Source organism: Colobus angolensis, unplaced genomic scaffold (genome assembly GCF_000951035.1).
Source record: "Colobus angolensis palliatus isolate OR3802 unplaced genomic scaffold, Cang.pa_1.0 Scaffold3, whole genome shotgun sequence".
NCBI classification, from domain to species: domain Eukaryota; kingdom Metazoa; phylum Chordata; class Mammalia; order Primates; family Cercopithecidae; genus Colobus; species Colobus angolensis.
The window spans coordinates 3,386,657-3,403,565 of NW_012116265.1; the positions used below are offsets into that span (position 1 = coordinate 3,386,657).

At 44.4% G+C, this 16,909-nt stretch overlaps 1 protein-coding gene across 1 annotated transcript in view; it reads right to left on the reverse strand.

Moving 5' to 3' along the window:
• Window positions 1–419: 419 nt before the first annotated feature.
• The window catches only part of KCNK13 (potassium channel, two pore domain subfamily K, member 13), a 125,614-nt gene continuing 109,124 nt past the window's right edge, over window positions 420–16,909 (reverse strand). The window contains exon 3 of the mRNA XM_011949798.1: window positions 420–1,637. Within this exon, the coding sequence (XP_011805188.1) occupies window positions 745–1,637 (893 nt within the window). The 3' untranslated portion in view covers window positions 420–744. The remainder of the gene's footprint in view (window positions 1,638–16,909) is intronic.

Sequence of the window (16,909 nt, forward strand, 5' to 3'; positions counted from 1 at the left end):
CATCCTGGCTAACACGGTGAAACACTCTCTACTAAAAATACAAAAAACTGGCCGGATGTGGTGGTGGGCACCTGTAGTCCCAGCTACTCGGGAGGCTGAGGCAGGAGAATGGCGTGAACCCGGGAGGCGGAGCTTGCAGTGAGCTGAGATCGTGCTACTGCACTCCAGCCTGGGAGACAGAGCAAGACTCTGTCTCAAAGAAAAAAAAGTACAACCGACATTTTCCCTATGCAGACATCACTGGCAGGTCTGCTCTGAAGGAAGCCTGGCAAAAAGAAAGCCCAGACACATCCCCAAACATTCTCCCCGCTTTTACAAATTCATTCATTCAGAGTTCTAGGGACAGATGAGTCGTCACAATTTTTGTTCCCAAATAAGGAACGGAGAGAGCTTCAGGAAATCAAGGCTTAAGTAAAACCTATCTCCCCAGGCTGCTAAAGCTCTGAAACAAGATTAAAGAAACAAGGCAATGTCTAACGCTGCTTTTGTGATTTATTTTGAGAAGACTGAATTTAGACTTAAAGAATAAGGATCAGGAGACAAGCACTGAGGCTTCAGGCCCCCCATCCCTGGAAGGTGGCTGTTGGTTAGAACCCAGATCAGATTTCTAAAGATGGGCTTGCGGTAGCTCCCAGGAACAGCTCCCAGAAGGAATAGAGCCAAGGCGTGGGGCTGAGCTCGTCCCCTGGGCGGCAGTCATCCTCGATTCTACTCTGGCCTCTGCCCAGCATCCACTCCTGGCTTCTATCTGTCCCCGCTGGTCTCTGCTAACCTGTTGTTCATGATTGCAAAGGCTCCCACGCCCCCTGAGAATTCATTGTCCCGGGCCAGCGTGCTGGTCTGGTGGGGGCAGCCATTGGCCATCTCAGACAGTTGCTTCTGCAGGATGGCCAGCGAGGCCTTGTTGGCTGCCAGCAAGTCCTTCATGGAGATCATCTCTCCCGAGAGCCGGCGCCCATCTGTGTCACTGTCTGCTACCCCGTCTGTCTCTATGGAGATGTTGCAGCGGTTCCGGATGCTGCCTGGCATCACCACATTCCTGCGTGATCGCAAGAGTCCTCTCTGGCATTGCGGGCAGCACCCGCTGTCCATTTTCCTCAGGATCCAGTTCAAGGACTGTTTGATGAGGATAGAGATGACATTGAACAAGGAGTAGATGCAGCAGACACCCATGAGGATGAAGACGAAGTTGGCAAAGCGATAGAGGCTTTGGCTCTCATAGTGGGCGTTCTGGCTGCTGACCAGGTCCCCAAAGCCGATGGTGCTGAAAGCCACGAAACAGAAGTAGAGTGAGTCAAAGTAGCTCCAGCCTTCAATGGGGGTATACATGGCCGAGGCGCAGCAGGAGATGAGGACGGAGGCCATGCATAGGATCAGCATGACGTAGTACACGGAGGGCTTCCAGCCGGCCAGGCTGTCCACCTCGCACTGCCCCGCATCCTTCAGGCTCTCCTGGGGCAGGGCCCCTCGTCTCCGGAGCTGCCGCTGGTGGCACGACTTCATGATGTAGGCAATGACGGTGATCAGGCGCTCCAGGAAGAGGTTGAAGAACAAGATGGTGCTGGAACACCCAACAAGGCCGTAAAAGATCAGAAAGATTTTTCCACCTACTGTTGCCGGAGTTGTCATCCCAAACCCTGAAGGAGAGAAAAATGAGAGAAGAGTAAGAGAAATCTTTGCTGTGAATGGGGTTTGGGTCTTGGCTTTGATGGCTGGCAAAGGACTTAAAGAGAGAGTTTCACAAAATTACTCAGCCCTAGTCTTTTAGGATGAGCAAGAGAATTCTCACCTGCTTTTGAACATACTAAGTGTTGTTCAGAGCTAGGCTGCTGAAAGCCGGTGTGGTGCTATTGTGCAAATCAGGAGAATAGCACCTCATCCTCATGGTGGACACAGCTAGCAAAAAATGGCTTGGTGATGAGAATGTGGGCTGGATTTCAGCCTCCCTTCCCTTCTCTGCTAGATGTCCTTGTACAGTCCACAACCTGAACAACCATGTTTAGAGAGAGAAGCAAAGGCTCATACAAAGAAAAGGCTTATACAGACTCATCAGAATTCATTTATTCTACAAACACTTATTGACCTGGGGATAGAACTGTGGAAAAGACAGGTCTGGTCCCTGCCCTCATGGAGCCCTAGTCCAGTAAGATGATTATGATATTGTGTGGTAAGTGTGGTGCTAGATGGAGTACAGGGTTCTATGGGTGCTCCTAAGAGTGGAACCCATCTAAGAAGTGGGTTTTAGGAAAGATGAAGCAGGGAGACCTGAAAGCTAAAGAGGAGTTAGGCAGGCAAGAAGGGTGTATGTGTGTGGTGGTGGGATGGAGAAGTGGGGGATGTTTCAGGCAGAGAAACAGCAGCCTCCCAAAGCACTGGGATTATGGGTGTTTCTAGCATACATAGAAATGAGAAATTTGCTCAAGATCTACCCATCTTTTAAACAAAATTCTTCAAAAACACACTTCATGCTTTTGGAGTGACAACGGAAGTATTGGATGTTATACTTTTATAAACTATAAAATGTCTGTTTTGCCTTTGCCTCTAACTGTTCACAATTTCCACCCTCGTGACCTTTTACCTGTGCACACAGGCATACTGCTAAGAATGCATATTGTAGAACAATGGATGTTACTAAGAAAAACAGAAATAGAAAAGAAAGCGGTGATACACTCAGGATTTCTCATGAAGGGGCAATGAGGGTCAGCCCACTCTCAGCAGAAGAATGAGGGTTCCTTCCAAGCAAATGATTCAGTGAACATGAGAAGGCTGATGGTTGTGGGGGTTGGCATCAGAGTTACTCTGACTACAAACACCATTAAAAAATAAAAAGAATACTGAGCATGCCTCCCTGAGTCAGTTTCTTATTAAAATCAAACCGTCAAACCTCTCTCTCTCTCTCTTTTTTTAAAGAGATTGGATCTTGCTCTGTCCCACAGGCTGGAGTGCTGTGGTGTCATCACACCTCAATGCAGCCTCAAACTACCAGGTTCAGGTGATCCTCCCGTCTCAGCCTCCCAAGTAGCTGGGACTGCAGCTATGCACATCACGCCTGGCTAATTTTTAAATTTTTATAGAGGTGAGGGTCTTGTCTTGTTTCCCAGGCTGGCCTTGAACTCCTGGTCTTAAGTGATCCACCCTCCTCAGCCTCCCAAAGCACTGGGATTACGGGCATAAGCCACCATATCCAGCCCAGTTTTTCCTTATTTTCAAGTTCAAATTTCTGACTTGGGTCCCATCATTTGGATCACAAGAGCTCTCTCATGATCCTCCTTCCTGATAATACCCTACTTGTCACCAAGCTGATACAGTTCCTTGTTGCTACAGCTCAGTCAATGGCTGCCTCTCAGTGCACCCTGGAAGTATTCAGACCAGACCTTGAAATGTGTGTGCTTTTGGGGTTATGACCTGCTGGTCTGCTCAAGTCAAGCCAAGAGGTCACTTTCTGTATTACCATTTAGAACTAAATACAATTTTCCTTTCTCAGCACACAAGGAGCTGCATTTGGGTAAGAAATTAACAGCAAGTAACCAGGAAACTAGAGGAAGATACTGAGTATAGCTTTTGAGCTAGATGGGATGGAATGGAATTGCCAGGATGATTTGGGAACGGAGGATCGAGGGACAGGGAATAGTTCCATTGAGAATTACTTAGGGCCCTTCATGGTAGAGAGAAAATCAGACCGTCATTTCTCTGGGAAATATTCAAAATCAAAGTCCCTCAGCAATTCTTGGCAGTGGAGGTTCAATGTAGACCCCAAAGCTGCAAGACCAGAGAGTACTGCTGCTGTAGTTACTAAACACAGGGATCTGAATGCAGTAAACATGCAGAAAAAGGGGGAAACATTTATCTGGGGCCATTTATTCTAGAAACTGGATGAAGTCCATGAAAATAGGGAAGGTTCAGAAACACGAAGAGAGGTGTGTGGGCTGGGGGAGGGTCCTTTCAGACAATTAGAAGAGAACATTCTCAGGTAGTCCTGGCCTGTTTTAGAGGTGATTTAGTCATTCTACTCTCAGAAAGCTGAGCAACAGGAGTTGCTATGGATTTGCTTCCAGCCACAGTGATAGCAATAATTTACGGAGCACCTGTTAAGTTCAAGGCCCTGAATTACATGTCTGGGCCTCTGCCATGGTTTGAGTGTTTATGTGCCCCCCAAATTCATATGATGAGATCCATCACCCATAAGGTAGTGGTATTAGGAGGTGGAGTCTTTGGGAGAGGTGAGTATGTCGTAAGTGTGGTGCTCTCATGAACGGGATTAGTGCTCTTATAAAGAGGTGATTCATTCATTCCTTCCTCCATGGGAGGACACAAGAAGGTGCTACGTATAAGGAAGCAGGGCTCTTGCAAGATACTCAACCTGCTTATGCCTTGATCTTGGACTTCCCAGTCTCCAGAATCATGAAAAATAAACCTCTATTGTTGATAAACCTCCCATTCTTTGGTATTTTGTTACAGCAGCCCATGTGGACTAAGACAGCCAAAGAAGATGACACAGACAAAGTCCTTGACCCCAGCATCCAAGGCTGAGACAAAGTAACTACCGTGCCCACCATGGGCTGGGCACGGTGGCTCACGCCTGTAATCCCAGCACTTTGGGAGGCCGAGGTGGGCAGATCATGAGGTCAGGAGATCGAGATCATCCCGGCCAACCTGGTGAAACCCTGTCTCTACTAAAAATACAAAAATTAGCTGGGCGTGGTGGCACGCGCCTGTAGTCCCAGCTACTCAGGAGGCTGTGGCAGGAGAATCGCTTGAACCTGGAAGGTGGAGGTTGCAGTGAGCTGAGATTGTGCCACTGCACTCCAGCCTGGTGACTGAGTGAGACCCTGTCTGAAAAAATTTAAAAAAAAAAAAAATCAAGCTGCTCTGAGTCAAGGGCCAACACAGAAGCACCATGCAGTTATCTGGGCTTCAGGGTACCATGCAGCCTCGCTTTGGGATGAGTGACATAGGCAGAGACAGTGAAGTGCTGATGCCAGCAGACACACTTGATGAGCTGATTTTTCCAGTGAATGAGGTTTCTAGTGACATGTTCCAGAGATTTAACATTTCTAGATTCTCTTATTTATTTGGTTTTAACATACTCAATTTTGTTAAAGGAGGGATAATCATGACTTTTGGTTATTTACTGTTTGATAGATGACTGCCATCTCTCCAATCAGCAAAAATAACAGAAAATTGTACAAATGGTGGTATTGACGGAAGCAAAGGGAGACAGCTTCCTCATGTCTGCAGTTGGAGATGTGAGAAGTGGTTTTACTACTCTTAGTGCTAAAAAGTGTGGAATTAAGCTAATAACGTAGGCTTTTCCATAGAAAGCCTCCCCTTTCTTGAGCCCCATAATGCTGAGAGTTGAAGATGGCTCAGATGGTGAATAATAACCCTCAGGGTCCTTTTCTGGTAGAGGAAAAGGGCTCAGGGATTATTATCAAAGGCCTTTCCTCTGCCAGGCTGTGTGCTTGTCAGCAACTCCTCACACCCGCACTGGTGAGCTGGGCATTATTAGTCTACTAGTTGCATTTGACAAATGAGAAAACAACTACAGAAGCTGAGTGGTTTGCCTAAAGTCATAAAACCAGAATCAGAACCTAGATCAGCTTGTCTCCCAGGCCTGTGCTTTTCTCCACCTGACTAGGCTGAGTGTAGCTCACTGTCATCACTGTCAAGGGTACAAGCCACGAGCAGAATGGAGAGAAGGAAATTAGCCAAGTGTCCATAGTTCAATGCTTTATACAGACACCCAGACTGCAGTGGCTGCCAAACCTGGTACCAAAATCAGGGGGCGTTTGGCTGGCATCAGAAGCTAAAACCTTAAAATTTTTATGTACTAAAACATATAAAACATATATTTCTGAAGGTATATATGTCTCTTCCAACAAATGATATATCAGTTTAAAAACCTGTTATGCCCCATGCATTTCAGTCTCCCCATATTTTGTAGGCATACAAATGAAACTGACAGTCACAGGTGGTACTTTTTAATACCTAATATATTTCCTGTGCTTTGAGCCTGAAGTCATCTGATTGGTGTTCTGCCCCTGAGTCTGGGAGCAGATGAGTGGATCGAGAAACAACGGCTCATGAGGTTGGCTTGGAGGCCAATGAAACTCACAGCTGATTTGGTCTAGTTCCCTTAAATCATTTCAGACCTCTGTTAATGTGCTTGTAATTTCTAGGGCAGATTCTGGGACCGATCCCAGGCTCTCTGCTGTCCTTGGGGCTAGGAATAAAGCTGCCAGGACTGCCAAGGTCCCAGTCAACCCCCACAGAACATGTCACTGAGCCCATGAAGAGCAGGACCATAGTCTCCCAGCCTTTTGTGTATATGCTGTCAACTACATATTTTTTTTTTCAAAATTCAATTAAGAAAAAAAAAAAAAGTAAAAGCTTTTTATTATGATATTTTTCAAACAGGCACAAAGGTAGAGCAAAAAGTGTAATAAACTCCTATTTTCCAAATTATCAACATTCTGTCAAAACCATGCTTCTCCCATCCCACCCCACCCCATCCCCTTTATTTGCTGGTGTATCGTAAAGTTAATCCCAGATAACATACCATTTCTTTGATGAACAAAGACACATCTTTAACTGCCAAGGGCTTTATTTTTCCAACATAACCAATTATTACCACACCTAATAATATTAATACTAATTCCTTAATATCAAATAATACCCAGTCCATATTCACATTTCTCAAAATTATCTTTTTATGGATGATTTGTACGAATCAGCATCCAACAGGCTGTACCCACATTTAGCATAGCTCTTCAGCCTCTTTCATTCATTAACAATCTTCCCTTTCATTTGGTATGCCCTTGATTTCTTGTGTCCTGTAGACTTTAATCAGATTTTTTTTTTTTCCTGGAAATACTTGAGGGTAGAAAAAAGTATATGCAGAGGCAACTCTCAAATGCTACACAAGGACGTAAAAATTGGTATAAACTGTCTGGAAAGCAATTTGGGAATATGTGTCAGACACTTTTTTTCTGTTTTTATTTATATATTTTTTATTTTTCATTTTTATGGGTACAGAGTAGGCGTATCATGAGATATTCTGAGACAGGCATATAATGCATAATAATCACATCAGGGTATCCTTTTTATTCTGCTTTGTTTTTGTTTTGCTTTTAGGAATATATCTCCCAAATTATGACTAATATGACCAATTATGCACATGGATGTTCACCATGTCTTTACTTTTAATAATGAAAATCCTCAGCAACCTAAATATCAGATAATGGGGAAATGACTAAATAAACTAGCCATTAAAATTGTATATCTTACCAGTTCTCAATGACTGGTGAAAATGTTAAGTGGAAAAAAGCAGAGCAACTTTGTGTGTCTGCAGCATGAGTCACGCCTGACATATGGGGCATCCTCATTAAATATTTGTTGGATGAAGGAATAAACTTTGTAAAATATATTTATGTAGCTATATACTGCAGCAATTAAAATGCTTTTGGCTGCCAGGAACAGCAAATCATAAATAGAGGTGGCTTAAATATACAGGGGCTAGCTCCTAGAACATGAAATTGAGAGAGAGGGCAGCTCCAGGGATGGTTAATACGGTGGCTTTAGAATATGATGCATGAATCAAGACTGACTCCTTCCCAGCTCTGGTCCCACCACCATGTCAGCTGGCTCCCTTCACACCAACAGCTCCAGGAACCGCTCCCTCACACACCAGTGTCCAGAGTCAGAAAAATGGTTTCCTACTTTGTGTATCCTTTCCAGAAATCCTCTGGCAAAATTGCCATTATATACCACTGACCAGACCAAGTGACAAGCCCACTCAGAAAACCAATTATCTATAAGATGAAGGATTCCTCTGGTCAGGATTCATCAGATTCCCTTGGGGGAAGAGATAGACCCAGAAGTGACAAGGTCTGCCACGGACATACATAGAAAAGGGGGAAAAAAAAGAGAAAAATACACAAAATTATCAATCAGGTTATTTCAAGGTGATGATAACACACGTGATTTAATTATTTTCTAATGTTTTATCTCTCATTACTTTTTAAAAAAACTAGCCAAGTGCAGTAGTGAGAATGGGGGAAGGAGTAGAACAAAAAGTGCTATCTGTAACTGTGAACAATCAATTGAAATAACTCACTACCTTCAGACCAGCGTCTTTCATTACTGCTTTTGGCTTTTTTTTTTTTTTTTTGAGACAGGATCTCACTCTGCTACTCAGGCTGGAGTGCAGTTGTGTGATCTCAGTTCATGGCAACCTCCGCCTCCCAGGTTCAGGAGATTCTCCTGCCTCAGCCTCCCAAGTAGCTGGGATTACAGGTGTGCATCACCACGCCCAGTTAATTTATATATATATGTGTGTGTGTATATATATATATATATATATATGTGTGTGTATATATATATATTTTTTGAGACGGAGTCTCACTCTGTCGCCCAGGCTGGAGTGCAGTGGCGTGATCTCGGCTCACTGCAACCTCCGCCTCCTGGGTTCAAGTGATTCTCCTGCCTCATCCCCCCAAGTAGCTGCGACTACAGGCATACGCCACTATGCCTGGCTAATTTTTGTATCGTTAGTAGAGATGGGGTTTCACCATGTTGGCCAGGATGGTCTTGACCTCTTGACCTCGTGATCCACCTGCCTCGGCCTCCCAAAGTGCTGGGATTACAGGTGTGAGCCACTGAGCCAGGCCTCTTTCATTATTTTTAAACTGAGAAAAATATGTTTCTCAGCAGGTTTTCTCAAGTTGCAGTCAAACACCTGTGCAGACACCTGTAGCGTACCTCTTGATTCATTCTTCTCAATACTCCGAGGAACCAAAGCTTGACTTGCATATACTTTCCCACAACCTTTTTGATGCTAACAGTTTAAACCTTCTCATGTGGGATGAAACTACAAAAGAATTGGAAGGCCATTTTTTCGGTAAAAAGCCCCTCCAATTTCAACTGGGATGAAGAAAGGAGGCAAGAACAGACTCCTGTGGATTATTCTTAAGGGTGAGGTGGGGGATGCGAAGTGCTTCAATGATGGAAGATGTAGAGGATCAGCAGGAAGCCCTGAGTTCTCACTGGGCCCATTGTATTTATGTGGATTAAGGAACCACAACTCTCAAAGCTGGACAGACTTCATGACCTTCTAGCCCAAGCTTTTCAAGTTACTGCTGGGGAAACTGAGGCATCAATAAGCCAGACAATCTTCATAACTTGTGGAGGCTTGGCTGAATTCAGATCCCATGTCTGCAATGCAGACTTCTCTCCTCTCCTCTTCTCGCTCGTGGTACATAGTTTCCAAAGATTATTTCAAACAAATTGCTCCCATTCTTGTAAGCACTTGCGGTTCTTCCCATTAAGAGAGGAAGCTTATTTCCTCTCTCCTTGAGTCTTGCATGGCCCTGAGACTTGCTCTGGCCAGCAGAATATGGTGGGAGTGATGCTGTGCTAGTTCCAGGCTTACGCTGTCAGAAGCTTAGGGACTTCAGCTTCCTCTCTCTGGATCCCCTAGACACCACGTAAGAAGGGTGACCGCTCAGCTGGAGAGACAAGCCCAGCCATTCCCAGATGAAGTGCCAGGCACTAAGTAAAGCCCAGCCAAGGCCACAGCTGGATGCAGTCACAAGAGTCAGCAGTTGACACTGAGTTGAGCCAAAGAACTGCCAGCTGAGCCCAGGAAATTCACAGAATTGTGAGATACATCCATGGTTGGTCAAACCACTCATTTGGGGAGGTTTGCCACATAGCGATGGATAATGAAATATCTTCTGTCTAGGACTTTCAGTGTTTTCAACAGGCACCTCTTTCCCTCTATCTTCCTCCTCTTCTTCAGCTCCCTGCTCCATTCTCCATGGAAAATTAGGTGTGAGGGACTTCAAGGAGCTTCAAGAGGAGGCCTGCAAGGGATGTGGAATTTAATGGAGGTTCAATTTGTAAATCAAGCAAGCTGTTGAACCTGTTTGATTTTAAGGACCAGCCTCCAATTGAAGGCAGGGGTAGGAGGAAGAGAGCATTCTATTGTTGATAAATATTTGGCTGCTTCCCAAATTGGGCTATAAGAATAGTGTTTCCACAAACTTTTTTGTACATGTCTTTTTGAGATGAAGTAGAGACCCCTCTTAGGAGCCTGCTGGCCCACTCCCAAATCCACAAGCATGGACATAAAAGAAAATCTTGAGTTCCTTTAGGGGAAATTCCAGTTACCTAGGTATCCCTGAGAAGGAAATGAGCAACTTGATGACCGAGAAGGTAGTAGTAGCTTAAAACAATAGCTAAGGAAGCTAAAGTCACAAGATTTTTGGTTCCCTATAGAAACTAAAGATAACATCTTAATATATGTCTCCGAGTTGTTTTTCAGAAACCTGGATCCCCACCAAATGGATCCACTGGCATGTACATCTCAGATAAGGGGGAACTGAGGACTGAACTCTGAGTGCTATTCTTTGTTCTAAAGTTCTTCCTGAGCATCCTGGAGGAGGTCATGATCATTAGCCAGAGCTAACATTCTTTTCTGCTGACCCCACATTTTTATTTTATTTTATTATTCATTTATTTTATTTTTTTGAGACAGGGTCTTGCTCTGTCACCCAGGCTGGAGTGCAATGGCGTGATCATGGCTCGCTGCAGCCTCAACCTCTGAGGCAAGAGGTTGCCTCAGCCTCCTACGTAGCTAGGGTGTACAAGACCAAACAAAACCAATTTTTGGATTTGAGGTCTATGTTGCCCAGACTGGTCTCAAACTTCTGGGCTCAAGCAATCTGCCAGCCTTGGCCTCCCAAACTGTTGGGATTACGGGTGTGAGCCACCATGCCTGGCCTGACACCCAATTTTTAAACAAAGCTTCTTTTCCTTAACTAATTATAAACCGGAAAATCTTTGAATCTACCTGATACGGTTTGGCTCTGTGTCCCCACCCACATCTCACCTTGTATTATAATCCCCACATGTCAAAGGAGGGACCCAGGGGGAGGCAGTTTCCTCCATGCTGTTCTCATGATAGTGAGGGAGTTCTCACGAGATCTGATGGTTTTATTTATTTATTTTTGAGACGGAGTCTCGCTCTGTCTCCCAGTCTGGAGTACAGTGGTGCGATCTAAGCTCACTGCAAGCTCTGCCTCCCAGGTTCACACCATTCTCCTGCCTCAGCCTCCTGAGTAGCTGGTACTACAGGTGCCTGCCACCATGCCCGGCTAATGTTTTTTGTATTTTTTTTTAGTAGATATGGGGTTTCACTGTGTTAGCCAGGATGATCTCAATCTCCTGACCTCGTGATCCACCCGCCTTGGCCTCCCAAAGTGCTGGGATTACAGGCGTGAGCCACCACACCGGGCCGAGATCTGATGGTTTTATGAGGGGCTCTTCCCTCTTTGTGCTTTCTCTTGCCTGCTGCCATGTAAGACGTGCCTGCTTCCCCTTTTGCCATGATGGTAAGTTTCCTGAGGCCTCCTCAATCATGCAGAACTGTGAGTCAATTAAACCTCTTTTATTTGTAAATTACCCAATCTCTGGTGTTTCTTTATAGCAGTGTGAAAACGGACTAATACACTACCTATGATCTGTAAGCCTTGCTTCAAGATATCCTGCCCTTTTAAGCCAAACCTATGTATAATCTTCATGTATTGACTCACAATTCTGCTTGTAACTTCCATTTTCCTGAAATTTTCCCTTGCTTGCAAGTCATTGGGAAGTTTGCGTCTTAAGCATGAGCTGCCTGATTCTCCTTGTTTAGTGCCCTGCAAATAAACATGCTCTTTTCTCCCCATTTCAAACCCTGGTGTGGATGTCTGGCCTTACTACACCAGGCAAATGGACCCCATTTCAGTTCAATAACATTTTGGTGACCATATGTACACATTTCTCTTGGATACATATACTTATGAATGTAATTGATGACTCACATGATATGAATATATTCAGCGAAGTGGATGTACAAATTTACCCTCCCCTCATCAATGTTTGAGCTTCAGTTCATATTCTTCACATTCTTTTTGACTTTTTAGAGGTGGAGTCTCACTCCACCACCCAGGCTGGAGTGCAGTGGTGCAATCATAGCTCACTGCAGACTCAAACTCCTGGACTCAGGTGATCCTACTGCCTCAGCCTCCCAAGTAGCTGGGCTACACGCATGAGCCACCATGCCCAGTATATTCTTCATATTCTCGCTGATATTCATTGTAACCATTCTGGTGGATACATAGTGGTTTTCATATGCATTTCCTTCATGTCTAATCAAGTTGAACATCTTTTCATAGGTTTCACAGTCATTTGGATATTCTCTTTAGTACCTGCTCACTTATTTTGGCCATTTCTCTTGTTTATTATTGATTTCTAGGTGACATAGAAACATTGAAGCTCTAGGCCTTGAGTGAGGCTTGGAAGGGGGCAGGTTTGCTGGGTGAATTTACTGCCTCATTCTTGCAAGGGCAGTGGGTTTCACACAATCAGCTTGGCCAGCCTTTTATCTTTCACAACACTCATTTCTCTGATTGAAAATTATTTCTAGCTTTTTTTATCCTAGCCAATTCACTCTGTGGTGCAGATTCTGATGACAATGTTGATCCTGCTTAATAGTAACCTCTTTAGAACGGATTCCAAAATAGACACTTGCATGCCAACTGCCTCTCAGGTATAAACTGAAGTGAACTTATGCAAAGCCACACATGTATAACACTTTATGCTGAAGTGTTTTACGGTAAGTGACCATTCAGATAATATGATAACATCAAAACAATACAATAACATTAGTGTAACACTTTACACTGAAGTGTTTTATGGTTAAGTTACCACTCAGACAATACGATAACACCAGAACATGCTCATGTTAACACTGTATCAGAATTTAAATTTGACAAGCCAGGGTTTGGATCCTATAATTGAAAGCTATAGTTGTACACCAAAGGCTTACACGCTCTGTAGGAAATTAACAATTTCCGGTCACCTCATACTCGAGGAACCCCTGTACACCTATAAATCTAAGGCAAGGGTACAAGATGGTGACTCAAAATCCTTTTCCAAGCCCTTCTATAACTTTTTTTTTTTTTTTTTTTTGAGATAGAGTCTGGCTTCGTCACCCAGGATAGAGTACAGAGGCACTATCTTGGCTTCTTGCAACCTCCACCTCCCAGGTTCAAGCAATTCTCCTGCCTCAACCTCCCATGTAGCTTGGATTACAGGCACCTGCCACCACACCCGGCTAATTTTTGTCTTTTTAGTAGAGATGGGGTTTCACCATATTGACCAGGGTGGTCTGGAACTCCTGACCTCAGGTGATCTGCCCGCCTTGGCCTCCCAAAGCAGAGGGATTACACGTGTGAGCCACCACACCCGGCTCCTTCTATAACTTTGTAAAGTCAAACTTTTCCCATCAAGAACACTGCCCACTGAGTTCTGCAAGACAGAATGATGCCAGTAGACAGAACTTAGTTTTGTCTCTGTGAAATTTCACATTTCTCCATGTTTGTGTGCATCATGTGAAAGGAAAATAAATCTTGGGGCTCCCAAATCACTAAACTAAAGGGAAAAGTCAAGCTGGGAACTGCTCAGGGCAAACCTCCCTCCCATTGTATTCAAAGTCAGCCCTCTGCTCACTGAGATAGATGCATATCTGATTGCTTCCTTGTGGAAAGGCTAACCAGAAACTCAAAAGAATGTAACCATTTGTCTCTCACCTACCTGTGACCTGGAAACCCCCTCCCCACTTCCATTCTTCCTGCCTTTGCTTAAGTTGTCTCACTTTTCCAGACATGTATTAATTGATGTCTCATGTCTCCCTAAAATTTATGAAACCAACCACCCTGGGCACATGCCGTCAGGACTTCCCGAGGCTGCGTCACAGGTGCATGTCCTCGACCTTGGCAAAATAAACTTTCTAAATTAACTTAGACATGTCTCAAATATTCAGGGTTCACTATCATAATCTGTCTTAAACCAATCAAAAAGAGCAGTCTTTATGAATTATGAAAATCAAGGTAAGGATGTCTCTCCTTTGGCATCATTCCTTCTTCACAAACACCACTGGAAAATCACCGAGAAGGAACAACGGGATGTGAAACTGGCCTTCTCTGGCCTCTATGAGTTTTCCTCCATAGTCTACCCATGTGCCTTGGGGCTTTTGTGTGCAGATTAAATCTGTTGTTTAGCGCAGTCTCAGCCCTACAGAGAAGAGCCTCCCCAAGGAGGGGCTGAGCCGGTCTGTGTCCTCTCTCACCTAGCTGGAAATGCGCTGCAGGGATTGGCAACACCATTAGGCAAGTGAACTGGTATTGACCAGGAGATCATGTGAAAGGAAATTCAATTTTGGGACCCCCAAACGCATTTAGCCAAGGGGAAAAGTCAAGCTGGGAACTGGGTCAGGCAAACCTGCCTCCGCCTTTTGGTTCCTAAACAAGATGGCTACAAGATGAAAAGCTACACGCCTCACCCATATTTTGCCCACAAGGAAATTCCTAGTGAGCTGTTAAAATTTCACCATGGCAATGCAAATTGATAGCTTATCTTTACAGGTGCAGTCAACCCTGCCCACCAGACACAAATGCATATCTGATTGTTCCCCTACCCCATTGTGTCTACGTTATCTGACAAAAAATGCAGGGAATCTGCCCCATTTGTTTATATCATCTTATATAAAACATGCAGATTCACTGTGCCAGACAAAGGCATGAATGTCTATTTTTCCCTACCCCACTCTTAAAGGAAAATTGTATACTTCTCACTATTGTGCCCTTCCCCTTAGATTTGGAGCCCTCAAAATAATCTTCAGAGAAAGGCATAGACCTGTCTCCCTGGCACACGTCCTTTACTTTGGCAAATAAATCTCCTAAAATGAGGCTGGATGCGGTGGCTCACGCCTGTAATCCCAGCACTTTGGGAGGCTGAGACGCGTGGATCACCTGAGGTCAGGAGTTGGAGACCAGCCTGGCCAACATGGAGAAACCGTGTCTCTACTAAAAATACAAAAATTAGCTGGGTGTGGTGGTGGGCACCTGTAATCCCAGCTACTTGGGAGGCTGAGGCAGGAGAATCACTTGAACCTGGGAGGTGGAGGTTACAGTGAGCTGGGATTGCACCGCTGCACTCCGGCCTGGGCAACAGACTCAGACTCTGTCTCAAAATAAATAAAAAAATAAATAATAAAATGGTCGAGGCTCGTAATTTTTTTTTTGATTGACAATCATATGGGTAAAACCTTCTCTTAGTTAAATGCTTGGATGATTTACTTCTCAGGGGTACCGAGGTACCTGGAATTTCCCCTGAAGGAACTCAATTATTTTCTTTTATTTCCATGCTTGTGGATTTGGGAGTGGGCCAGCAGGCTCCTAAGAGGGATCCCTGCTTCATCTCAAAAAGACATGTGCAAAAAGTTTGTGGAAACACTATTCTTATAGCCCAATTTGGGAAGCAGCCAAATATTTATCAACAATAGAATGCTCTCTTCCTCCTACCCCTGCCCTCAGTTGGAGGCTGTTCCTTAAAATCATCTCCATCCCCGGCAGAAAAAGAAAGTATAGAATGTTAGAAATTTTAAGAAACCTAACTTATGGGAGAGCCAGAGTGGTGATGAGAGTCTCTTAAAGAAACTTAAGGTAAGGAGAGACTGGGACAAGTAAGTACCTTGAGATATGTGTGCTAGGAGCTGTGTGGAGAGGGAGGAGGCCTGTGGAGAGGTCCAGAGGGCATCTGTACTTCACTGGCTACCGAGAGCCCATCTGCAGATAAAGTTTATGAGTATCCTAAAGAAAATGCTTACAGATAAAGGTTTACCACATGAGGGGGAGGGGTTCCCCATCAATGCTGACTTCCTCTGGGACATCCTCGTTTCTCATGTTGAGAGAGGCATGGAAGGAAAGTGCTGGCGTGACAATCAAATAAGGCAGCATTGAGTATTCTGTAGGTTTCAAACACTGTGTTGAGAGCAAGGCGAGGAGGTAGTAGTGAGATGATAGTTTCTGCCCTCCAGGAGTTTCAAACCTGATCCAGGAAATAAAGTACTAAAAATAACACACAAGAAGGCGACCCGCACAAGGCAGTGTACAAAATCAAGTCAACTCCTTTTCTGAGTTACCTACAGATGACATCAAAGATATCTGCTCAACCTAAAACTTCTTTAAACTTCATAAAAACTTCTGCCAAGCTTCAGAGAGGATGGAAGATCTGATTACATCTTTATTTGCAGTATTTAAAAATTAACTTTTTAGTTTATAAAAGTTAACTTTTATACTGCAAATAAAAGGTGAATGTACTGGTCTGTTCTCATGCTGCTAATAAACACATACCTGAGACTGGGTAATTTATAAAGGAAAGAAATTTAATGGACTCACAGTTCCACATGGCTGGGGAGGCCTCACAATCATGGTGGAAGGTGAATGAGGAGCAAAGTCACGTCTTACGTGGAGGCAGGCAAGAGGTTATAAAACCATCAGATCTCATGAGACTTATTCACTACTGTGAGGATAGTATGGGGGAAACTGTTCCCCCCATGATTCAATTATCTCCACCTGGCCCCACCCTTAACACGTGGGGATTATTACAATTCAAGATGAGATTTGGGTGGTGACACAGACAAACCATGTCAGTGAATAAGGTAGAAGGAAACTTAGATCATCTGGGACAAAGGTCCTAAACTTTAGTATGCCAAGAAATCCCCTGAGGAGCTTGTTAAAAACTGGGATTTCTAGGCCTTATCACCAGATACTCTGATTCAGGAGGTTGAGTGGGACCAGAAAACCTGCACTTTAAACCAGTGCCTAATAGTGATCTGACGCAATGACCACAGACCCCACTCAGGGAAATACCTATGAGCTAGAGTCACAGCACTGGGGTAGACAGGGTTGGTTTGTGGAAGGCAACAAAAGTCAAGTCTGCCTGGGGAAGAGTCTAAAGAATGGCGTCCCTATTCCCCAACAAAACCCAGCGAAGGATACAATATCTCTGGGGTCCTGGAAGC